This window comes from Branchiostoma lanceolatum, chromosome 13 (genome assembly GCF_035083965.1).
Source record: "Branchiostoma lanceolatum isolate klBraLanc5 chromosome 13, klBraLanc5.hap2, whole genome shotgun sequence".
NCBI classification, from domain to species: Eukaryota; Metazoa; Chordata; class Leptocardii; order Amphioxiformes; family Branchiostomatidae; genus Branchiostoma; species Branchiostoma lanceolatum.
This window is the reverse complement of record NC_089734.1, coordinates 19,828,393-19,853,431: the sequence shown is the minus strand read 5'-3', so window position 1 is coordinate 19,853,431 and position 25,039 is coordinate 19,828,393. Positions and strand designations below refer to the sequence as shown.

General features: G+C 42.3%; 2 protein-coding genes across 2 annotated transcripts in view; one reads left to right on the top strand and one right to left on the bottom strand.

Annotated features, from left to right (window-relative positions):
* Nucleotides 1–25,039, top strand: part of LOC136446693 (transcriptional repressor NF-X1-like) — a 125,625-nt gene that overhangs the window by 19,573 nt on the left and 81,013 nt on the right. The window lies entirely within an intron of this gene.
* On the bottom strand, nt 5,020–18,968 carry LOC136446695 (uncharacterized). Its single transcript, XM_066445166.1, has 10 exons — nt 17,273–18,968; nt 16,948–17,012; nt 14,587–14,679; nt 14,263–14,322; nt 13,917–13,958; nt 13,490–13,567; nt 8,531–9,679; nt 8,250–8,291; nt 7,910–8,126; nt 5,020–7,415 (listed from the first exon to the last, which is right to left on the bottom strand). Exons 1-10 carry the CDS (start codon nt 17,322–17,324, stop codon nt 7,051–7,053), a joined length of 2,163 nt encoding a protein of 720 aa, XP_066301263.1. The 5' UTR covers nt 17,325–18,968; the 3' UTR covers nt 5,020–7,050.

Genomic DNA, 25,039 nt, shown 5'->3' with positions numbered 1-25,039 from the left:
TTTTTTTCTCCCATGTTTTCCATGTTGATAATTTCTCCGGTAACTGCACTGAATGTCTTTAAAAGTTGTTGATTCTATTTCAAGCCTTCCAACAGCCGCTTCGTCGTGCAATCCTTGCGATCTGCGCCATTCCCTTAACATCTCGCAAATTCACGCTTAGCTGAAATCACGCGAGTAGCGAGACTCGCATGTCATTGGTTGTTTTTTCTTAACGCGACGGAGACGAGCACTGTGATTGGTGGAATAGAATATCTGACGCCTGTTTACCATTTCTTATGGGAAAAAAGCGCATGCAACTCAGCTGCGCGCCACGGCTGGAAACTTTAATAATGTTTTACAGATTACAGAAAGCCTGATAGCTATAGGAATATTTCCGAATTTTTAATAGGCTTCTTTGATAACAATAACTGACGGTGAACCGAGAGGGACAAAACAGAAATAAACGTCAGCCCGATGCGACCAGCCAAAACTGTGGGGAGGGCGGCGCATGACGCCGAGTTTTCGGCGGCCACCAAATATCCACCACGGCGCTCTTTGTGGGTGGCTGGGGTTGTCGCCGGCAGGCATTAGAAATGATCTAGATCGCCCTCGTCGCGAACTTCCGCTGATCCTCTGGAGTGTTTGCAAAATTCTAAACTCTGTCTAAATATCTTTACACACCGGTTTTTGCCCATTAAAAATGACGGGTTGGGCAAAAATTTTATCCGTCATGAGCGACAAAAACGGGACGCTGGCGAGAACACTGTACTAACGCCAAAAATAGTTACTCAAGCAACTGGCTATGGATAAAATTTTGAAACATTCAGTATACTTGAAGAACATAGATCAGAAAAAATGCCCATCAACTGTCCAAAGTAGTCTACAGACAAATGATCGTAAAGTCACTATGTTTGTCCCGCCGCTTGCTTGACACGATGGAAGAAAACAATGTTGAGCAGTGAATTTCACCGACATGAGTGGCACGTGGCGTTCACGTGATAAACGCATGGCCATGATGTTATGCCGGGCAAAAATGTACCATCGGTGCAGGGGTCGCTAAGTTGTATCAAACCTTCCTAAAAACAAGTAAGAGTTTTAAACCTCGAATCACCATGGATAGTTTGAATATCAAAGAAAGGTTTAACATCAGCTACTTTTAAAAGATACTGTCGAATTACATATGAAATATGTCATGCATGACGCTTCCCTGCAACTTGTTGTTAACGTTAGTTCACGTAAAACAGGGATTTTTTCAATACGAGTTAATTGAAACCAATCTGGCAGAACAATAAACCATCCTTTTTTTGTTATTCTGTCAATATCTTGCATGGATTACCTTTGCACTAATGCTAGATAATATTTTGTCTCTAGTCGTGCTGATACCCTAATATTGTAATTTGAAACTACCGTCCGCCGCACGCAGAATGACGGTGCTCTCGGACAGGTGCTAACATTTTTTCGAGAGAGAAGATTCGTCATTAATATTGTGACGCTAACTAGCTTTTATATTAGCAGCTATTGTTCCCACCTTGGCTTGAATAGAGTTTTAAGGTCATATAAACGTGTCCAAGCAATAAAACACACACCAAAACGGCCGTACCACACACTCCAGGCCTTCGGTAACAACCTGTTTGTTGAGTTGGTAGAATGTCACTTAATGTCGTCCCCCACCATCATGGCAATTTGTACATTATTCATCGGGACGTTAGCTGGATGCCGTAGAAATGGTAATACTAATAACTACATTGTATGTCCATGACTTGTGTTACTTTCTGCTTGTGCTAGAAGCAAACTTTGAGGAAAATATCGCCCTCAGTCCACTATCACACGCAACATTTAGACAAAAAAGTGTTCCTCACAAACCTTTGTCGTCTTCTGAATAACAGGATTATGGGTAATGAATATGACTGCGGGAAAATATACTGTAGTGCCTTAGTCATAGGTTGCAACAAAGAGGCATTTTTGATGATTGATCACACTTACAATGTAGAGTCCAGTTGCAGGTTAGCAAAAGAGATTCTGATAAGTTGTCTTGTAAATAATTGTGTTTAGCAGGGAGCGGATGTGACATTTGTCTTATAAACCAGCGAACAACCATGTAGTGTGATTCTCCCACGAAGCCCTCAGACTGCGTCAATAAGGGACGGAAAGTTTTTGACGCGGCCACCTTTTAATGCATGGTTATCAAAGCTTTTTAGACAGTGTTCTGAATACGTTAGTCTGTTAGGTTTGCATTGCTGGCATTATAACTGATGTTGCATCTAGCACATATCCCTAAATACACCGTTTTTTAAAATCCCGAGTTTACATTACCCCGCGAGTTTATGTGAACTAACGTCACTGGTTCAGGAGTTTATTTTCAGACTGTTATGTTGCTGGACGTAAACCATTTTCATTGTTTTGTATAAAGAGAGAGATGGCTAAGGATCATACTTATGCCATTCTTTATTGCTCATAAGAACTGGCTTTGGCAAAATACACCTTGACATGTGAACATGACCCAAACTGGATGATAACTGGTAGCGCACGATAACTATTAGCATTATGTTACACTTTCGGTGGACAGTTCATAGAGTGTTTACAAAGTATTACCCACGATTTCAACAAAAACTCAGTGGCCCACGGCCTATATGGTTAAAACAAATGAGCCAACAAACCACCCTGTCATTAGATGAAGTAACACCCAGCTGCAGGCTATTAATCAATATCTTTGAAGTTGTCAGGTAAGAGTTGTGCAACACCAACAATTTCAATGCCTTCGTCCTAATGACAACAAGTACATCCCTTCCAAACCTTTGTCTGATAGTGGAAGCACGGTGGGCTGAAAGTGAACTTAATATGGCCAGAGGGGGACTTAATCCCGGATTAAGTCTACCCCTTTTGCCCTATCTGAGCACTTTTAGCGTGAAATTTGGTGGAACATGGTCTATAGTGAGTCCTTCACACCAATTCGGATAGTGAGTCAATCTTCAGTCATCAGTGAGTCCAGGGTCATTAATCACCATAGCTGGAAGCAGACCCAGCACACAGATATAGGAAACTGCCTACCTCAGGGGTTCATCATGGGTATAAATCAATTAGACATGCATGATAGCTGACTTCTCCCCCAAGGCCCAAGTCTAGAGTGTGCCAACGTTCAGTCATCAGTGAGTCCACTTGTCACTTATCACCATAGCTGGAAGCTGACCCAGCACACACTACACAGATAAAGACTTCTCCCCCAAGGCCCAAGTCTAGAGTGTGTCAATCTTCAGTCATCAGTGAGTCCACTGGTCACTTATTACCATAGCTGGAAGCTGACCCAGCATACAGACAGAAAACCTCCTTGCTAGTACATTTGTATATAGTGCCTCACTCTTTGTAGAGCCATAATTATTGTTACTGCACTGATTCAACTGTGAATTGCTGGTACACATGAAAGTGATATCTACATGTACTTCCTTGCATGTCAATAGCAAGTGTCTGAGCAAGTGGTCTGAGCTACTGGGATGCTGAGGTTCATCTAGTGACAAGGGAGTGTGATTCCAATTAGGGAAGTCCTTCAGGGGCTTCCCTCCTGGCCAGCCTGAGGTCATGCCACCAGAAGGCTTGGTTGAGACCACGCCCTCCCTGTCACTGCAATATAACCGATAAAAATAAAGTAAATTCAGTCATTCTTAGTGGCTGGCCTTGGCATTCTCTTAGACCTTCGGAGAGCCATATTTGGAAGAAAACATTGTTCTTGCAACTGTCCTTTTACCATGGCAGGTCAAGTTGTATTTTTGCTGGAAATGACTGCTTTAGATTGGCTACACCGTGTAGCATCTTTCATCCCATAATAACCTTGATTAAAGGCATTGTACTGTACATTTTGTATTTATATCCAGTGTTTTGATCATAGTAGAATGTAACTTTGGCCAATGTGTGAGGACACTTTAAGCCCGTTCATACTAAGCCTTTCATAGCCGGCTGAATAAATCAGAAGCTATCTTGGCTTAGTTTAGTTAGTATGAACACAATTTAACTGGCTAAATAAGGGTTAACCCTTTCTAAAACCCTTATTTAGCCGGTTAGATTGCGTTCATATTAAGCCAAGATAGCCGAGTTAATCTATCAACTTATTCTGAAACCGTCTATGAAAGGTAGTATGAATGGGGTCTAACTCTTAAAGATCCCCCTACAGTATGCCTGGGAAAACAATTACTAGTAGTAGTATCCATTCCATATGTGAAAGGAGAGATGTGCCATTAGCACCCACTGACCAGGCAGGTCTGACAGCTCTCCCATCCATCTGGGATACACACCAGATGTACCCAGTACCAACCTGAGCAGCATTGGAAGTTTGATATTCTATAGAAGTGTGTTGGCTTCTTCTATGTGCAGAAGTTTCAGACTTGAAGCTATGTAATTATCTCCATGAAAAATGGAGATATTGTTTTGGGTGTGTCTGTTTGTTGGTCTGTCTATCTGTGTTTCCGCACTACTCTAGTCAGCATAACTCAAGAATCTCTTGATGGATTTCAATGATATTTGGCACGTGGGCAGGTGTTGAGAAGCTGGAATTCAAGGTTGGCCTTGTTCCTATTATATCAAAGCTCCCTCATAAATGTGGCTGCCTACTTATATCCACATACCATAGGCCAATGTAACTCTTTTCCTATGGATAGCTCAGCTTGAACCAAGGCTCTTTAGCTTGTTTTAGGTCACCTTCAGGTTATTCCTCAGACAGTGGAAGGGCTATCTGAAGCATTATCAGTCACGCTATCAATCACGAGCTGGAGAAACTTAACAGTACCATGCCCCCTTCAGACAATCTAAGGGCTAATTGACAGAGACACACTCTGTTATCACTTTTGGTTTCTACCTCATATGTCTACAAATGAGCTACCATTCTTACAGGGGAGGGAAAGAGGGAGGAAAACTAAAATTTCAAAGACAATATGTCATGTCCTTTGTTACTGATTGTGATAACAAACTACCAGAGCATCAATAACCTACTTTCTGATATACTACTGTGTAACTAGATGACCCTAAACAAAACACCAAACTGAGGCAGGTAACTGAGTACTGTAAATGCATTTAAGTTTATGTGGCTTTCTTTCGCGCTCAGGTGAAAATGGAGTGTTTGGGGTGATTTTAAGTCCGCAACAGCGCTATACTCTCATCTCCCAAATAAACATACCCCCCAGAATAAACATGCCCCTGGAGAAATCTTCAAAATCAAATAAGCATACCCCCGAAATAAACATACCCCCAGAAATTAACCAAATTAACAGACAAACTGTGTTCATGCATGCTACTTCTGTCCGAGGGAACAATGATAAGCAGGTAGGCTGTAGGTTCTCTTTATTAATTGACTACCCTCTCTCGCAACCGGACATTACAATAAATGAGTCTGAGTGTTGGTGGTACAGTTTTTAGTTTTAAGGTCCGGACAAAGTCCGGATGGGTAACAAGACCCGCCAAAAATAAAAAAGGCCGCCAACACTCAGACCACAAGACAACAACAACAAGATAACAAATAGGATACGCACGTAACAGGGTGCGAACGAACAAGCAAAATAAGGATTTTTAGGGGCAAAATGTGAGCCCACTAAACAAAATATAACTGAATGTAACTGGGTAACGCACGTAACTGTGTGCGAACACTTAATTTAGTAACAAGTAAAAAAGATTTTATGAGCGAATTATGAGTCCGCTAAACAAAATTTAACTGAACATAACTGGGGAACGCACGTAAGTGTGCGAAACACTTAATTTAACAACAAGTAAAATAGAGATTTAGGGGCAAAGTATGTGCCCGCTAAGCAAAGTATAACTGTATATAACTGGGAGACGTACGTAACCGGGTGCGAATTAATTTAACAACAAGTAAAAAAGAGATTTAGGGGCAAAGTATGAGCGCGCTAAGCAAAGTATAACTGTATATAACTGGGTGACGTACGTAACCGGGTGCGAAGCCTACTAAGCTTGAATGCAGATTCAAATTTCCAGCGAGTTTAGGAATGGCCACTGGCTGTACCGTGCGGTACTGTCGGTACACGCATCTAGCAGGGCGGGGTTTGTGGTCGCAGTGGAAGGACTGGACGGATGGTCGAAAGTTGCTGTCAATGAGGGCCCTGATTCTCGCTGGGAAATTTGCATCTGCATGGGAATTGGGGCTAAACATGGGACATACCAACACTCTGATTGTCGGTAGCGCGAATAATATCCATCAGAGAATGCGGATCGTTTTCGAAACAAACATCCTTACGGTTGGCATGGCACAGACCAACATGATTGGCCGCTAACGCAGGTGAAGATACAGCAGTTAAGTGTGTACATATTGAACAGAATAACTGTAAACATCTTGCTCAAATATAACCTTCCTTGCCACTTCCAAAAAATATAGTAATGTTGAAAAAGTGGGCATAGGTTCCCCGCTATTACCCCTAATCGGGGATCAACAGTGCTTTCAACTTCAACAAGTGAAAATGTACATGTACATGATATATTTATTTTCTACTTGGAACTTGAAGCAAGTGATGAAGGAAAATTGTTGTATACAGTATACTGACCTATTATCAAAACACAACAGGAGTGTCAGTTCACTTGGATGGGCAACACTTTCAAAGTCAACTTTTTTTAAATAACATGAACAGAAAATTACAATATTCTGAATATATGGTCATCACAGGTAAAGTTATTAACTTACAGAGAATAGGAAGAATTGTGACAAGTATATGGTGTAACCTTTTTCTTTCCCAACTTGCCATTTATCTTCTATGCATTGCATATAGAAACAGATTTGTTAACACTACATGCCACACACTATAGGACATTATCATATGATATCAAGGGCAATATTGTATAATGTTCTGTTTTTTGTTGTTGCAATCCAAATGATTTGAAACCCAAAAATTACTCTTGTATGTAGACAAAAACATTCATTTTTAGAAACTAAATTGTTAACAAATTTGTGAGAAACCTCAGGCTTGTTACAATGTTAAAATTTCAAGGGGATCCCAGGTCAGCAAAACTCTGATTTTCAAAAAAAAATAAATGTACCGTCCAAAATAAGAACGTAGATTTTGAGGCAGAAAAAAAATTTGATTATGATAGATCTAGCAGCCTCATTGCCTCCCCCACTACCATTCCAAGCTGCCCAACCCGCCCGGCCTGTATGGCTGGCGCGGCCTGTCCGGGCTGCACAACCCGCCCGGCCTGTATGGCTGGCGCGGCCTGTCCGGGCTGCATAACCCCCCCGGCCTGTATGGCTGGCGCGGCCTGTCCGGGCTGCACAACCCGCCTGGCCTGTATGGTCTGCACAGCCTGTCCGGGCTGTCGCTGGTTGAGGTCAGCGTAGAACCTGGGCCTGTCCTTTCGCCGCTTGAAAGTGCTGCGCATGCGGCAGCACTTCTCATTCACAACCCTGGCCAAGTTTAACTTAACCCCCGGCCACTGCTTCTTTGTTTCAGCTGTGAATAATGTAGAAAAAGAAGAAAAGATGTAGGATCAAACATATAAAAACATACAGGATGGGGCATACCACTGTAACCATCACATACATGTATCATGCTGATGACCTAGCAGTACAGTATTTCAGGTGCAATAGATCCAAACGGATGTTCATAGATAATTCTTTTTTTATGTAATATTGTGAAATTTACATTTGTTATACACAGCAGTCAAGCCTTTTATGGGAAAAACAACAGGTTTATCCCAGTTTAACCTGCAATTAAGTACATCTTCCTAGGACAATTTCACACTAAAGAATTGTAAGGCCTGAACTTGCATGCAAGAAATATTGCATGCAAGGAAAGACAGGATGATGTCTGGAGATGGATATCCTGCCACAAGCATTAAGTCACATGGGTGAAAAAGAGGTAACAGACAAAGCAGTGATCTTCTCTTAGAAACAATTCTAAGGGCATAGAACTAACACTTAAGATGTAGCAGTAAGAGTCCTCACCTAGAATAGCACCTATGATCACGGGGTTGAGGGCTTCATGGTTCCCTCCTCCCATAAGGTTACCCCTGAACAGCTCTTCTTCAGTGAAGTACAAGGCCATGAGCTCTTTGAAGAAGGCGGCAGGGGTTTTGGACTTGTGTAGCTTGATGGTGAGTAGGTAGGGGTAGATGATGACACCATGGTCAATCCCCCCCAATGGCACTGGGGACTGGCCACCCTGTATAGTGAAAAAGTACATTGATATGTTTAGATTATGTAAGACCATGTTACAAATTACAAATGGCATGAAATTTGTATGGCAATGGCATGAAATCAGATCCCGTGTATTAAGGCTACTTACAGTCCTAGCCGATAATGGCTTGATCCAGGTGCTGGAGCCAACCTGAAAACAGCAAACATAGGGTCTGTAATTGATGGTTTAGACATCAAGTGGGGTAGTTTTTAGAGTCCATCACAAGTCACCACAAGGGTTGTTATTGTCATAATTTATAAATATCTTAAATTTGTTGTAATTATTTGTGTAAGCTATTTGATACTTTTGAAAGATTTTGAATGTAGTTTTAACTTAATAAATATTTCTGAAGTTTTCTGAAACTTGAAGTTAGTGTAGACAATAATCACCTCTCCAATGCCTGACAGCAGTGGGGCACCTGGCATGGCCACGGACTGTGGTGTGCTGGGTAAGGGGGATGACATGGGGGTGTGGAGAGATGAGCTGTTAGGGTTTGTGAAGTTGAGGACGGATGGGCTGGTCTGTGGGATGGAATGGGCAGAGGCTTTGTGAAATGACAGCCCATCAGTGCCACGCACATTTTTTCCACAGATGTCACACATGACACTGTGGGCTGCCATGGTGTGAGTGGAATGGCGGTTGGATGGCCTTGGTGTGCTGGTAATGGCTGGCTCCTCTATGTCGTGTGTGGAGGGTTCCCATTCTGTGCTGTCCTCTGTGGAGATAGGTTCCCATTCTGTGTTGTCCTCTGTGGAGAAAGGTTCCCAGTCTGTGCTGTCCTCTGTGGAGAAAGGTTCCCAGTCTGTGTTGTCCTCTGTGGAGAAAGGTTCCCCTTCTGTGTTGTCCTCTGTGGAGAAGGTTTCCTGTCCGGCCGTTTCCTTTCCGGCCGTTTCCTTTCCGGCCGTTTCCTTTCCGGCCGTTTCCTTTCCGGCCGTTTCCTTTCCGGCCGTTTCCTTTCCGGCCGTTTCCTGTCCGGCCGTTTCCTTTCCGGCCGTTTCCTGTCCGGCCGTTTCCTTTCCGGCCGTTTCCTGTCCGGCCGTTTCCTTTCCGGCCGTTTCCTTTCCGGCCGTTTCCTGTCCGGCCGTTTCCTGTCCGGCCGTTTCCTTTCCGGCCGTTTCCTGTCCGGCCGTTTCCTGTCCGGCCGTTTCCTTTCCGGCCGTTTCCTTTCCGGCCGTTTCCTGTTCCTGTCCGGCCGTTTCCTGTCCGGCCGTTTCCTTTCCGGCCGTTTCCTGTTCCTGTCTGGCCGTTTCCTTTCCGGCCGTTTCCTTTCCGGCCGTTTCCTTTCCGGCCGTTTCCTGTCCGGCCGTTTCCTGTCCGGCCGTTTCCTTTCCGGCCGTTTCCTTTCCGGCCGTTTCCTTTCCGGCCGTTTCCTGTCCGGCCGTTTCCTGTCCGGCCGTTTCCTTTCCGGCCGTTTCCTGTCCGGCCGTTTCCTTTCCGGCCGTTTCCTGTCCGGCCGTTTCCTGTCCGGCCGTTTCCTGTCCGGCCGTTTCCTGTCCGGCCGTTTTCTGTCCGGCCGTTTCCTCTTCAATGCCAACCTCCTAGAAATTAAGTAACATCATTAATTGATAGGTTTTATTGTAAGTTTATGCCCGTGTGCTAATTGCAAATACATGGTAGAAACACAGGGAAACCATACATGTGACAGTGAACTGTGACTGACTTTGTTGTAAGAATAGGCTACTCATACTAGATACGACTATTGGCTATATCTAAACAAGCTGGGTTTGGCTTCTTTTTTTGGAGACAGTTTACTAAATCCCACATTTACTAAAATTTGTCGGTTCTTTGATTTCAATAGAAAAGTAGCTTTTTGTTCATCCGTGATGTGTTACAGTAAGCCTTAGGGTATTTCGTGGTAACTTGTTCAAACGATTCAGTTCTTTAGTTGTAGAAACTTCCTGCATTCACCGCCGAAGGAGGTATGTATACATGGGTTCGGCTCTGCTATAAGGAGAATGATCTATCTCTGATCTATGTCATCTAAATATATCTACCCACTGGATACGTAGTACAGTACATTGTAGCCTCCATAGCAGGCTCTAAACCGGCCTTTTGAGGGGCTAAATAATACACCTTTTGCAGCGAGCCCGTAACCATCAGCCACCCCCGTAACCATTTTTGCCGGTATATATAGAGCCTACATCAAAACGGCGGGTCAAAGCGATATTAAAATCACGTTAGGAGCAATTCGCATGTCCGCAACAACTTGACCCGCACGCGCGACTGCTCATTTAGATACAGCATGTTGTTTACCAACACACGCCGACTGGTACATCTGGTAACTCGTTTGGGCATGCATCGTGAAGTTTGTGGCAAAATAGTTTTGCTATTTCAACTGTTCCTACAGACAAACATGGGCTTAGGCAAACGCTAGACAAACGCAAGTTACTATGTGCCTCGGATTGCATGCCGACAGTGAGGGAGGGGGGCATCTACTATAGCGAAATAAGATGGAAACAAACTTAGCCACGTCTTATCTAGTCTATACAACAAGGGCCTGGACGGGTGAAATGACGACCATATCATATTTGCTCGTCGGCAATGGATGCAAAATTGACTTGCCATCGCCTGTAGCTATCATTACTAATCACCAAGCAGATCTACACGGGGTGCCAAAAATCGTATATGAGCCAGAGAAGCTTCAGTCAGCCCCGTACTAGATCTGCTTGGAGATTAATCATTGCCTTGTGTCACGGCTCGGATCGCCCAAGTTTGTCTTTCTGATGGGGAAACCGCCATACGTCGTGCGATCCACCCTCTGCCCTGGCAATGGGCTCAGACATGCCGAAAGAATGTCGAAACAAGTATGCTTGAGTGTGTTAATAATAATCTCCAAAAAAAAGGAATTTTGAGAATTTGACCGTTAGAAAATTGTCGGGTTAGTGCACACAGGGGGGCGTGACAGGGCACTGTCTGGAGGAGGTGCGTGTACTGCTATTGTGCGGTCTTAGCCTGGAATCCATCCTATTTAGCTTCCGGCCGCTACCCAAGCTCTGCTGCTCTTTGGCCAGGCAGCGGAGCTTGGGTAGCGGCCGGAAGCTAAATAGGATGGATTCCAGGCTAGTGCGGTCTACCATAGGCAGGAAATTTGCACCTCTGCGTTAATCGCCCTAACATGATTTTAATTTCACTTTGACCTGCTGTTTTGATGCAGGCTCCACCGGCAAAATGGTTACGGGGTTGGCTGATGGTTACGGGCTGGCTGCAAAAGGTGTATCATTTAGCCCCCCAAAAGGCCGGTTCAGAGCCTGCTATGGAGGCTAAGTACATTGTACAATAGACCCCTTTCCAATTACCGGCGCCATTTTGAATCTGGTGTGAGTGCGCGTTATTTGAGCACAGGGAAAGTAAACACACGGTAAACGGCCAGTGCGGGAAAGGCTTGTGAAACATTTAGGGAGGAAAGGTTTTGGAAAGGTCCTTAGCCCCTAGGTAACCCCCAAGCTGCAGAGTGGGTGCCTGTACCTGACTCAAACAGATGTATGGATCCGCTTGAAGTCCGACAAATTTCTACTCGCAAAGCCCTCAAGCCTTTATTTTCACGTTTTTCTAATATCATCCGACGTAAATTTAAGATATCACGGCACAAAGTGAAAACACTCCATCTTCACTGATGTACTTTAGGTCTTAAGTATTTTAAAAAAATCGTCACAGAAGGTGCCGAAATTCTGCTAAATTGCTAACCAAAGAGACATTGAGCTCAAGCCTACATTTTCAAAATGTGTAAGTGTAAAATAACGCCGGGCGAAGCGATGTAAAGGATGCTGGACAAAACACACAACCCCCTCGAGCTCCTAACGCGCATATTTTTCCGTAGCCTGGAATCCATGCTATTTAGCTTCCAGCCGCTACCCTAGCTCCGCTGCGCTACCCAAGCTCCGGCAGCGGATGCAATCAATGCACATTCACGGATGAACAAAAAGCTACCTTTCTCTTGAAATCACAGAACCCACAAATACTAAGAAAAAGTGTGACTTTTCGTCTTCCACTGCTTCCAAAAAAGAAGTCAAACCCAGCTAATCTAGATATAGCCAACAATTGTATATAGTACCAGTAACCTACTATTGTTACAACAAAGTCAGACACAGTTTACATGTTTTTCCTATGTTTTTATCATGTATTTGCAATTAGCCCACGGGCATGAACTTGCAATAAACTTCTTCATCAATAAGTCCTCGGCCTCACCCAGAAATAAGGTGCACAACTCAAGTTTTGGGGCATAATTATGTAGTATGACATCTTTTGGCAATATCCACCAAACTTCAGATCATTCTAATCATTACTTTACAGAAGACACTCAGTAACATTAGATAAAGTAGAAGGATAAAAACATTGACAATTGAGCTGTGACTTGAGGTGTGCGGGCCGGCTTGCTCTGCTGATAGTCAGATACCCACTTCTTTTAGGAAATAAGAAGGGAATCTTCATCAAACATTTTGACAATGTCTACGAAGATTTTATGCCGATTCATGGCACGAAGAACTCGACCCACATGTAGCTCTGACCAGTGTTTTTCTCGTCACTTACCTACTTGTTTTCAAATGGACGTCGACTAAAAAGTCTTGGCCACAATAATTTGAAATTTGGTGGATATTGCTAAAAGATGTCAAACTACATAATCATGGCCCAAAGACTTGTCGACCTTATTTCTGGGTGAGGCCGAGGACTTATTGATCACCCCTCGTATATATACAAGTACACCAGTTCTTTAGGATTCAGGGCTCACAGTACATCAATGACCAGGTGGTTCTTATGTGGAGGCAGTCAAACTGATTAAAGTTTTAACAGTATTAATGGCCTGTAGTCCTTGTGTATATGGATATGATCAATATAAAAGGCTCTCTCCAAACAGAGAAGTGGGTCCGGCTTGTTTTTGACATGTTTTAGGTGATTTGGTCGGGCTTTCTATTTTGTCAAAATAGGAAGTCCTCTAAGACGCCTAAAACACATCAGAAACAAGCCTCTGCTTGGATAGTTATTAGAAGTTGGCTTTACATCAATGCCCAATGGTACAGGTGTATCTGTACATCATCAAAATGGCCAAGATAGGGTTGCAGAACACAGTATTTATCCGCGACCCTCGGAGTCTATGACGCAGGTATTTCTCTTGTGCACCCTAGCTACTATGATTTTCACCGCGTTGTAGCCATTCACCTTAACTATAGAAATCCCCATAAGCCAAAAACTGAGTTCTGCTACCTTCAAATCATTATGTGGAGTACAATATCAGTTTACACCTTACAGTACTTCCTACAAACATACTGTCCAACATGTACAATATATTTGTATGTTCTGAGCTAGCTAATAAACCTAAATATCACAGTATAGTAGATAACATCATAACTCACATGATTGCTCAGTTCCAGGATCTGCTGCGTTTTTGTTCTCACAGTGGCAGCCTGAGCACGTCTGAGGTCATCTCCATCCTGTAATTGCATGAACAGTGCATTGAATAATGTGTTTAAAAATCTGGAATCAAATAAACAGCAGTAGTTTAGATATAGTTTAAAAGAAACAACTGACTTTCTTCCTGGAGGAGGAACTCTCAAAAAAATTTTTTTGTGGAAATATAATTAATAAAGGCAGATTTTGATTTTGTTTGACCCAATAGCCTACAGGACAGATTAGCAAAAGTATAAGATTGAGAGCTACATTGCTTAAATTTTCATGAATTGTATTTCATAAATTCTATATCATGTGTTAATATCTTAAGTCACAAACCATGAACAATTTCTTCATAATTGAAGGTATCAATCATTGTAAAGTTTAACATACTTTCTGGTTCTTCTTGGCCTTTTTCCTGGGCACTTTTGGAGTCTAGACAAGGATCAACAAAAAGAGAGGAAATATACACATTTAATCTCTTAAAAACAATCAAATTAGTATGCATTAAAATTCTTTAGCAGAAACAAGATGTCACAGTCATTATTCCCTAACTATTCAACAACCTTTTCAAATCCGTTAAAAAAAAGACACAACCAAAAATTGAGAAGTATGATCTATCTGCACAAATGAAAGGAACAATTTTACTGAACCAAGAAAATACATGTATTTGTTGGTCTTGAATGACATGACTATGTCATTTACATACATCATGATCAGTGTATGACAATAAACATACTGCCTGGTTCTTGTTTTTGGTCGCCTTCCGAGTGCCTGTAGTCCTTGCCGTAGCTGGTGCCTAAAGGTCAACAAAATGAGAGGGAAACTAAAAATAAAGATCATAAGAGTTTTAAATCACTACAAAGAAAACAGTAGAAATAGGACCCAGACTTGTAAGAACAAAAATATCAGTTCTTGAATGACCCATGGCGTTTTACAATGTAGTATGCAGACAGTAAATCTGTTGCTGCTAATCACTGTTTTTGTTCATCAAAGTTGCAGTTGAGTTCTTCAATTAGAAGATAACTTTTACAAACTAGAATTACTCTAAAACAAAAGTTACCTGTGTATTAACAATGTCGGCAAGGGGTGCCCTGGGCTCCACAGGTAGCTCCACAGGTGGTAGCTCCACAGCTGGTAGCTCATTGGCCTTCATCTGTTTGTGGTATAATGAGGAGTTGGTACATCATGTACAATTTTTGTTCGGCCAGCTATCTCCATTTAAACTGTTAATAGTATGTGTAATTTCATCAAGAAAGTAAAAACATCCAGTCCATTATTTTTGTATGTAATGTATACTAAACTGTACAGTTATACTATCATTAAAATGTCAGGTGGTGGCGGCAGGAGGGGGGGGGGGTTGTTACATGTATGTAACGAAAATACAATTTTCCTAATGTCGAGCTTTGAAGGCGCAACAATACTATGGTGCCCGGGGGCATGTTCCCCGGAAAATGTTGAATTCTTGACCCTCTGCAATGCTATTTTCTGCATTTTAATGGTCAAATTTTGGTAGACAAGAGTAAGCTTTACTTAAATTACATCTGTACTTGTAAAAAATACAGAAGAATTTCAGCTGGATTTTTGACACCCCTTTTCACAAACAGTAACAGTTGCTGAAGGTGGGACATGCTGAAATGCTATTTCCTGCATTTTGAGGGATAAATTTTGCTATTAAAGTAAGGCAAGTTTAATCGACCTTTCTCACGCGGCGGCCATGATAGAATGAAAACGAGGCCCTTGTGGCAAACATTAGACCGATCCTAACTGTCAATCACAATTACCAGTTTAGCCAATGATTACCTGATAATTACAGAATCGACCAATGAGGAAGTGCATGGCTGCATGACCGTCAAATATTTGCATTTCTATGTTTTTATTTTGCATTTCTACGCTCTGACGGAGGAGGGCGGAGACTATGGGATCGGTCAACGAAGCTCTAAATTGCTGCATCTTTTTTGTACATTGCATTAGTTGTAATATTGATACTTGGATATCATATTTTAAACTTAATGTTATTTAGGAGGAAAACTAAATCTGTACATTATTTTTCCTTCTTTGCCTCATTGGCCTCGTCTTCATTCTATCATGTTCGCCGCGTGAGAAAGGTGTATGACATCTCTATTTGTGGAAAAATACAGAAGGGTCTCAGCTTGAGTTTTGAAGGATGAAGCCCTCCCAACATATTTTCCGCAGGAGGCTAAGCGTGACATACTTCCCAGGAAAATTTTGAAATTTCTATCCCCTGAAACACTATTTCCTTAATAACTTGAAGGGGCAAATTTCTAAAAATACAGAAGGGTTTCACTCAGCTCGAATTTTGTGTGGGGTGTGGCAATCATAGGGCGGTTTGTGGCCGACTGCTTCCGCCTGGAGAAGATTTTAAAATCTTGACCCAGTGACAAGCTTATGTCCAAAACATATGGGGGGGGGGGGTCGGAGGGAGTTAACTGGGGGCCTGCATGCCCCTTTTACGTAGAGCGTAATCGGCCGTTTTAATTTTACGTATACGTAGAGGTCTGAGCGTTGCTGACCACTCCATAATTTAGCGTAGAGCGTAGGGAGGCTTTTCTGAATTTAGCGTATTAAGGGAGCACACCCCAGTTTATTTGGGGTTTCAATTGGAGGTTGCGCACCCTCCAGTCTAGGTACTGTCTCTTCCAGGGAAGTATTCCGAAGTAAATCAACTGTGTATGGGATGAAAGCCTATCCCTTCCGCTACAGGACCAGCTGAGTTTTGTTTCTTCTACCTCTCTGATTTTGGTAAATCAGGAGACAAAAACATAATTTTCACGTCAAAAATGATGGTCAAATTTTGGCACTTTTGTGTAGGATAAAACTCGTAGAAAAAAATTTCTGGGTAGAAACGACTGATGTTGTCAGAAAGAGCAAAACCTAGCGTACAGTCGAGCCAATTATAAAGAAAATTCTAGTACTTAGATTTCTTTAATCATCCACGGCGCGAGGCATGTCAGCATGACCCACAGAACGCAACAAAGGTCAATCCCGGGCCAAGGGGCATTTCACCATCAACGCGGATGGATATCCGGAAGCAAGGCTCAGATCGAAACGAAATTTTTACCCAAAACACACCAATTCATACGCTTTTCAGCCATGCTAGTATCTAATATCAGTTCGAAGCACATTATGAGAAATCTAAACTCAAACCCAGCCCCTCAAACCCTTTCGTCACTTTTTTGTCGGGCACTTCCGTGGACCCCGGTCGCGGAAGAACTGGGGTGTGCACCGTTAATTAGCCAGCCCTCCGAATTTAGCGTAGAGCGTTGTCGGGACCCCCCCATGCAGGCCCTCTTTACTGTGCACAAAATTGCAGATACACCCAGTATTTCAAGCCCTGACCAGGTTACCTGAAGAATACATCAGATTCTGTATATATTCTTAGACAAACATGTGTAGGGCTCACCTCCAAATCCTTCTGCTTTTCAAATGCAGCAATATCTGCCGACATGAGAGTCCGGTCCAGTTGACCTTTAGAACAGATATAACAGCATTCAGTTATGATTTTGTGTGAATGTCTAGACATACATGTAATTTAGACTTAGACACACTAAATATTAGAGATAAAAATTGGCATTCATACATATTCATACTTATAGGTACAGCAAGCCTTCTCAACTGTGCAATATGTAGTGGCCCAATCCTTTGCTGATTACATTGATACCAGGAAAACGAAAAAGTATAGATTATAGCAAACTGCATGAAAGAAAATAGCAAAAAGATGTCCCTACCTGGCGCTAACCAGAACACAAGCTCAGCCGCAAACAGCTTCCCTTTCTCCATGACCTGCACAGCCTGGCCTTTCTGTAGTGTATTGTAGGTCAGCTTCTCAGGTACTTTTATCTGTTTCCTGGGCACATGACTCCCCTTCTCCGGCTTGGAGCCACTGTACCACACGTAAAACCAGTGTGGTTCCAAGACCAGGCGTGCTAATAGATAAAACAAAAATGTCAGCTACTATGAAGGAACCGTTCTTAGTTGCAGTGCTATAAAGGAGGATTATCTATGACATTTCTATTTTGTCTGTCCTGTGCTATTTCTTCTTCTGATTCAATTCTAGCTGTCATGCTTGCTTGGAATGGAAAGATACTGTGACCGGATCTCCTTGACCCTGACAATTTCACTTACACATGTCATGCAGATCAAAATTCCTTCATTTCAATGAAATATTCTTTGCTTTTAGCAAACTTCTCAAACAAATCAAGATAACAGTCAACATGTAACCATTGACTACATTTAGAATGGCTTATTTCACTTTTAAAAGAAATCATCCGACAAGATTGTACTGTAATGTCTGTGTCTTTTTTGCTCTTGTATAATCTGACAATAATCTTGCATATAGGTTCTAGCAGTGTGTAAAATTCTAGTTTGGCCGCAGTCTTCATTTTTAACAATTAATTAACTTGTACTGCTTACCTTCTCTCTGCCTTGCTGTCATCTTAGCGTAGTAGAGTAGAGTAGACAGTCTTGACAGCAAAAATAATGGTAATAAATGTTGCCAAAAGCTAAACAGGTGAAAATGGGGACAACGTGGAAATCTGACTGGCTCAGAGTCAGTCAGAGGAGCAAGTGAAATTGCCGCCAAAAGTTGAAACTGGAAAAAACTGGATCTGTGATCATCCCCAGGGCTTAGCCCATTGGCCACTAAGGCACTCTGACCTCAGGTTGTAGACTCTCTCAACAGGGAGTTTCTGGAGGATGCTCACACCAACTGTAAGCAATATCTGTGACGAATTGACTATCTGGGTCACAAACAACATGTAGGCAAACCAAATATCCATGACAAATCTTGTAGTTGACAGACCATTGATTCAAACATAAAAAATGAAGTTCTTTAAGTGTAAGGGAAAAAACAGGAGTAACTTACAATCAACCTGAGAAATAGAAATACTGTCAATCACATGGTGCATTACTAACTATGTGACTTTGACTTTATAGGCTTTGACCTTTGACTATTTTACATAGTAATGTTGTATACAGCATTATTAAGATTCAAAACATAGAATTAGCCCCTGATTTCTTTCTTTCTTTCTTGTGTTTTCTTTTGTGACAAAATATATTTAACATCTATGGTTTATCTTGTCAGACCAATGATGAAACTCAGAGTGTGTTGTAGAATTTCCTTTGGGGGAATGTAGGTCCTTCTAATAAGAGCCAGGGAGTTGGTCTGTACTCATAGGCCTGGAAACAGTCTGGCTTCTAGGCTGGTTGGTTGTCACATGTGGGTCACGGGGAAGACATCTAAGACAGTCAGACTGTAGATGTACATTTTCTGACATATCATGTATGTTAGAGTAGAGTATGTGTAGTGTCTATCAGTAAGAAGAGCAGAAGAGAAGAGCCTGCGGTTAGGGAATATTTTAGTCACACTGAAGACAGTGCTGATATACATGTCATTTTCAAGCTGCTTTACGTGAGGGCCTGCATGGGGGGGGGGGGTCCCGACAACGCTCTACGCTAAATTTGGAGGGCCGTCTACGTAATACGCTAAATTCAGAAAGTCTCCCTACGCTCTACGTTAAATTATGGAGTGCTCGGCAACGCTCTACGTAAAATTAAAACGGCCGATTACGCTCTACGTAAAAGGGCATGCAGGCCCTCTTACATTGTTATGAAATTCCTATGTTTATATCTACTCCTGTTCCTCTATGAATCAGTGAATCAACTGTACTTGTGAAACATTTAGGGAAAAGTTTTGGAAAGGTCATTAGCCTCTAGCCTGAGTGTCATCCTGTTTCAGTTTCAGGCTGTACCTTCACCAAAAATTGTTTGGTGAAGGTAGAGCCTGGAACTGAAACAGGATGACACTCAGGCTAATTAGCCTCTAGGCAACCTCCCAGAGTGGGTGCCTGTACGAGGGGTGATCAATAAATCCTCGGCCTCACCCAGAAATAAGGTGCACAACTCAAATTTTGGGGCATAATTATGTAATATGACATCTTTTAGCAATATCCATCAAACTTCAAATCATTGTGATCATTCCTTGCAGACGACACTCAGTAACATTAGGTGAGGTGGAAGGATAAAAACATGGACAATTGAGCTATGACCTGAGGTGTGCAGGTCAGCTGGCTCTGCTGAAAGTCAGATACCCACTTCTTTTAGTTGAAATAAGAAGGGAATCTTCATCAAACATTTTGACAATGTCTTTGAGGATTTCATGCCTATTCATGGTATGAAGAACTCGACCCACACAGTTCTGATCACAGTGCACCCTTGTTCTTCTCGTCACTTACCTACTTGTTTTCAAATGGACGTCGACTAAAAAGTATTGGCCACAATAATTTGGAAATTTGGTGGATATTGTTAAAAGATGTCATACTACATAATTATGCCCCAAAATTTGGGTTGTAGACCTTATTTCTGGGTGAGGCCGAGGACTTATTGATCACCCCTCGTACCTGATTCAAACAGATGTAAGGATCTGGTTCACTGTTTTGCACATTCTCTTGAAACATTAAGAATGCCTTACTAGTATTTAACCCGTTTAATGATTCATGATGTAGGAAGATACAAACCAATAAAAAGTGCAATACAAGAAAGGTGTACTAACTGTTGCAATACACTAAGATTGACCCAGCTCCTTACATCTACTTGGAGATCAACCACAGGGACCTCCTGCATTGAGCACAGTGTGACCCACAGTTCAAGCTTGACTAATATAGTTCAGATCAGGCAGGTCCTGGTTCAGATGGCACCAGTGCCTTAGGCCAGTGTTTGGTTGAATGTAAACCTTAAACAGCAGTCTGATGGAAGTATGAACACACCTACGTGTTCATTTTGAAATCTTTACGTGAGCAGTGTTAGGCCACTATAATCTGACTGCTATAGGACCTTAGTGACTGGCCTGACACTTGCAGATTTAACTTTAAGCTTAAAAAAATACATTTTCATCTGTTTTCTCATGAAATTGATATCATCATCATCATCATGGATACCCCCAAATAACCCCGCTAGGGGCAAAGTAGGGGGGAGGAGGTCCCAGGCTAAGGCAGGCAGGCCTCCAGCCTGGCGCGGAAAGACTCAACGGTGGGAGCCGTAACAACCGCGCCAGGCAGGGCGTTCCACTCGGGTATGGTGCGGGGGAAGTAGGAATATTTGTAAGAGTCTGTTCGGGCGTAAAGTGGTTGAAATTTGAGCGTGTGGCTTCCCCGGGTGCGCCCCTGAGCTGGTTTCAGTAGACTATCTGCATTAATATCATATATATTTGGGATGGAAAGGGTAAACCTTTTTTTCTGTCCCAATAAGCAAATTTCCGTCCTGAGACGGAATGATGGGTCCTGGAGACAGCCCTGGCTGCCATCCTGATCAACTTTGCCAGGTTTTGATATAGTGTTGGCTTTGTTAGGGTGTTGGACTGAGTTGACCAGGGTGTTCCAGGGGTACAGATTTAAAGAATTTGGCAAAAAAGGGAATAATTAAAAAATAGCTACATTGAATCATTCCACTATAGAGGGACATCTCCCCCTCGCCTGCAAATAAAAACCTAAATCAAGTGCAAACGTTTCTGCATTTACAGTATATGGATATGGACCATATGGAAGCTAATATGATTTAGGATAGGAAAGTGAGAATAAAAGTGATTCAAACAATCCTTTCCAATTACATGACTTGTAGTACAGACGAAGCCACTTCTACTCTATTTGTACCTCGGATTAACGCACCTTCCATTTAATTGCACTGAATCCCAAAATTCCAAACCGGTTCCCATTCACTGCATTGTTAGTGACTCCGCATATCTGCACCGCGCATTGTCACTAATGCCGGATAACTGCACCAAAAATTTTCAAAAATCCTCGACAAGTTAACTAAAAAGGCGCGCTAAAAATCAGCAAACGCGGTACAAATGAGCCGATACCTGCCAGTGTAAAAGCGCAATACCGCCAATATGTTTAAAACTGTTTTGAGTAACAAAAGAAGGCGCAATTACGTCGATAGGAATCGTATAGGGATTTCCAAACATTGGGCGGTCATCGGGAGCCTACAGCCACCAGCTCACAAACCCAAGGTACATTTAATACCTAGTCTGGATGCCAGACCCCCAACCTCTAAAATACCTGTTGTGTGGTTTGAACCCCACTTTTATTATTAGTCACTATTCCCCCCTTTTTTAAAAGATTTGTCCTGTAAGTTTTTCCATAGTTGGAAAGTTTTTCCATAGTTCTAGAGCTGTATTAAAGTCTATTAAGATCTAGTACTAGTAGTAGTAGTAAGTATAGTATTCAGTTTTCTTTCATCCCAAACTGAGGCCTGAGCAGGCCAGTTTCTAGCCTGGAGTCGAGCCTTATTAGTATAATCCGTCCGCTACCCAAGCTCTGCTCCTTGGAGCTTGGGTAGCGCAGTGGAGCTTGGGTAGCAGATGGAAGCTAAATAAGGCTGGACTCCTGGCTAGAAAATTTCTTCCAGGCCTAAAATCCAGGAAGGCTTTTGGCCTGGTAGTTCAAGCCCCAAAGATTTCTCTCACAGGGTAGCCTGGTAGGGGGCTCTAATACTAATTAACGTAATCTAAGCTGATCACATCTTCCTACTAGGAGTCCATTGCATGTATGGTATATTCCTTGATTCTGATTCTATGGTTGTTGTTTTTACATGTAAAGCAAGTCATTGTATGTCTATTAAAGTTGGCCTATTAAAGTATTCCATCCTTTGAAAAATATTGCTTTGGACACAGCCTCTATCTGCACTAGTACTCGGCAAGGCTGAGGGCCAATTTCTGACATCAGGTTTCCTTGTGCCAACAGTGATTCCAGCAGGGGTTCCTCTGTGAGTCAGTAGCAGGGACTAGATATTAAAGACCAAAGACAGAGAATATCATCATAGTTATCATAGTAGGTGGTCTGTGTCAGGAAATGTGGTCAGGAAATGTTGAAATCCAGATATTCTTCAACTTCTTGCATTTTGTTTGCGGCAGATTTAGTGAAGTTTAGTGAGCTGCTATATTTAGTTATTTATTGGACATCTATTTATTATATTTGTGTTTAGAAACAGATCCTGCAGGCAATAGCCTCCTTGAAGTCCTTCTGTTGTATCAATAGTCAATAGCTATACTGTTGTACTTAAAAGCCAAAGGATCAAGAATAATTTGTAATGGGTCACTCAGTTTTCAATTAAAAAAAAAATTCTACATTATGGTTGAAAGGATTTTTTACAATGGTTGAAAGGTTTCCGAACTCCCTATGTTCCGAACTCCCTATGTTCTGAACCCCCCTACGTTCCAAACAGAGCATTAGACTGCCCTCACAAGCCTGGAATCACGATCCAGTAAACAGATGTGCGGCCTAAATTGGAATATGACCTTCCTACCTGGCCGAAAGGATCTACTCTAGACTACTCTACTCAAACACCCTATGTTCCAAACTCTCTGATATGGCATTTCCTGTGTGGACCTTCAAGCCATTTGTTGACATGGTACAGTCAAGGAGGTCTATATAACCTCCTTGGTACAGTAGAGGAAACTATTTCAATCAAGGCAACTTAATGGAAAGTCAGATCTAGATTTAGGACAAATGTACCTTTCCCCGTGTCCATACTTTATACATGTTGTCAAAATCTAAAATGTGATTGACAAATACAAAATAAAAATCAAACCTGAACTTGAACTTAAGAAGGCTAGATTGAGCAGCAGAAAGATAACTGTTTTGTCTTGTATGACTGATATCAGGCCAGCTTCATTTTAAGCATTGCTATTGAACATGCACTTTAATTACAGTGATGTCTAAGCACAGGTAAAAAAATGTACATCTGATTCTGAATATATTTCTCAGGTAGCCTTGGTAGAAGCTATGATCTTGTGATGGATAAATCTACTCTATTCTCCCAAGGTCAGGTTAAAAAAAATCCTTAGTTTGTCCTGGAACATGTCCTAGACTCTTTCAAGCTAAGGGTCTGTATCAGAATCAGTTTGCCTAATGAGGGGTCATGAGGAGGTCTCAGATCTGTCCTGTCCCTTCTCTCCCTAGCAACAGTTGCTAAGGGACTTCCTCAGGGGGCAGGCAAGGTTTCCCTGCATCTGGGGAGTCCTGTGAAACCAGAGGCAGGAATTTTGTATCGGGAGGTGGGATAATTGAGATATTCACTGTGACTGCGCCAAAATTTTGAAGTCTAGACCCTCTGAAATGCTATTTCCTGCATTCTGAGGGGCAAATTTTGCTGGAAGACTCAGTAAGCAAAGTTAACTGACAACTCTACTTGTAAAAAGAAATGCAGAACTTGCCAGAAGGGTTTCGGCTTTATTTCGGGGGAACGGTGCCCTCCCGTCATCTTGACCCGCTGTCACTTAAACGCTGTTTCCTGCATTTTGAGAGGCAAATAGTGCTCGTACAGCAAGCTTAAGTTACAAAAATCTCTATTAGTGAAAGGATACAAGCATTTCAGCTTGATCCCTCCACCCCAAAGCCTACCCCCCCACCCCTGTGCCGCCACCACATTTGTATTCCACTCAGAGAATGTACAGGGTCAGACATCAAGTTAGATGGAAGGGATGTAAACTGTCCAAGGAGTGACATTTGATATGGCCACACATGTTGCCTTTCCCTGACCTCGCCCAGTTTTGCCCAACATGTGGTGGAGTGCCTGTCCCAGGTTGCTTTCTCAGTGGGGGAATTCAAACACCACCAGGATGACTTCATACATGTCCTACTTTTATTGTCAGGAATTTCACTTCTCGTTTTATAGAAACACACAACACTTAGAACTGCACCTTGGCAAGTTGCATAGAATTTCCACAGATGTAAAGAAATAAAGAATAATCAGAAGCAGTTTCTGCACAGGGAACACAAAAACTCAAAACTTTACAGTGACAGTCTTTTGACTGTTGTGGCAACAGTTTCTGCACAGGGAGGGAAAAAAAACCGAAACTCAAAACTTCACAATCTTTTGACTGTCGTGGCAACAGTTTCTTCACACGGAGGGGAAAACAAACTTAAAATTTCACAATATTTTGACGGTGGGGGAGCAGTTTCTGCACATTGCTGGGAAAAAACAAACTCAAAACAAAATATGAGGACCGGCATGCCCTTTTCTGCTATGTTATGCGCTACTTTAATTCACCGTTAATCATAGCGTGAAGCATTACTGGTCGTTTCAATTGTACGTAGAGCATTCTTTGTCATCCTGAATTCAACATTAAGCGTTATTGGGTGATTCCTTGTTTCAGAGGGTCAAGAATTCAAAATTTTCGGCAATAGATATGTCAGGAGGGCGCCCCACCTCCCCCCCGAAAAATATTGTCAGGAGGGCGTCGCCCCAAAAAAATCTACCTGAAACTCTTCTGTATTTTTTCACAAACAGTGCTGTGATGTCATTAAACCTAACTTACATTGCCAGTAATATTTGCCTGTTCAAATGCCCGTTGAAATTTCCTGTGGCCCCCTCTGAATTTAAGGATTCTGAGCAGTGCAAGAATGCGTTCAGTGCAAGAATGCATGCCATACCAGGTCTCTCAATGCCACAACTGTCAGGCGACTAGTGACAATCAACCATCGTCTTCAGGGGTATCT

What these genes read in the sequence shown, in the direction of transcription:
- LOC136446695 (XM_066445166.1), bottom strand. Translation starts at nt 17,324, where the DNA reads ATGGAGAAAGGGAAGCTGTTTGCGGCTGAGCTTGTGTTCTGGTTAGCG. An exon ending in AAAAGCAGAAGGATTTGGAG is followed by an intron (nt 14,680 to 16,947) that starts GTGAGCCCTACA and finishes TACCACAAACAG; the next exon opens with ATGAAGGCCAATGAGCTACC. An exon ending in CCGACATTGTTAATACACAG is followed by an intron (nt 14,323 to 14,586) that starts GTAACTTTTGTT and finishes GTTGACCTTTAG; the next exon opens with GCACCAGCTACGGCAAGGAC.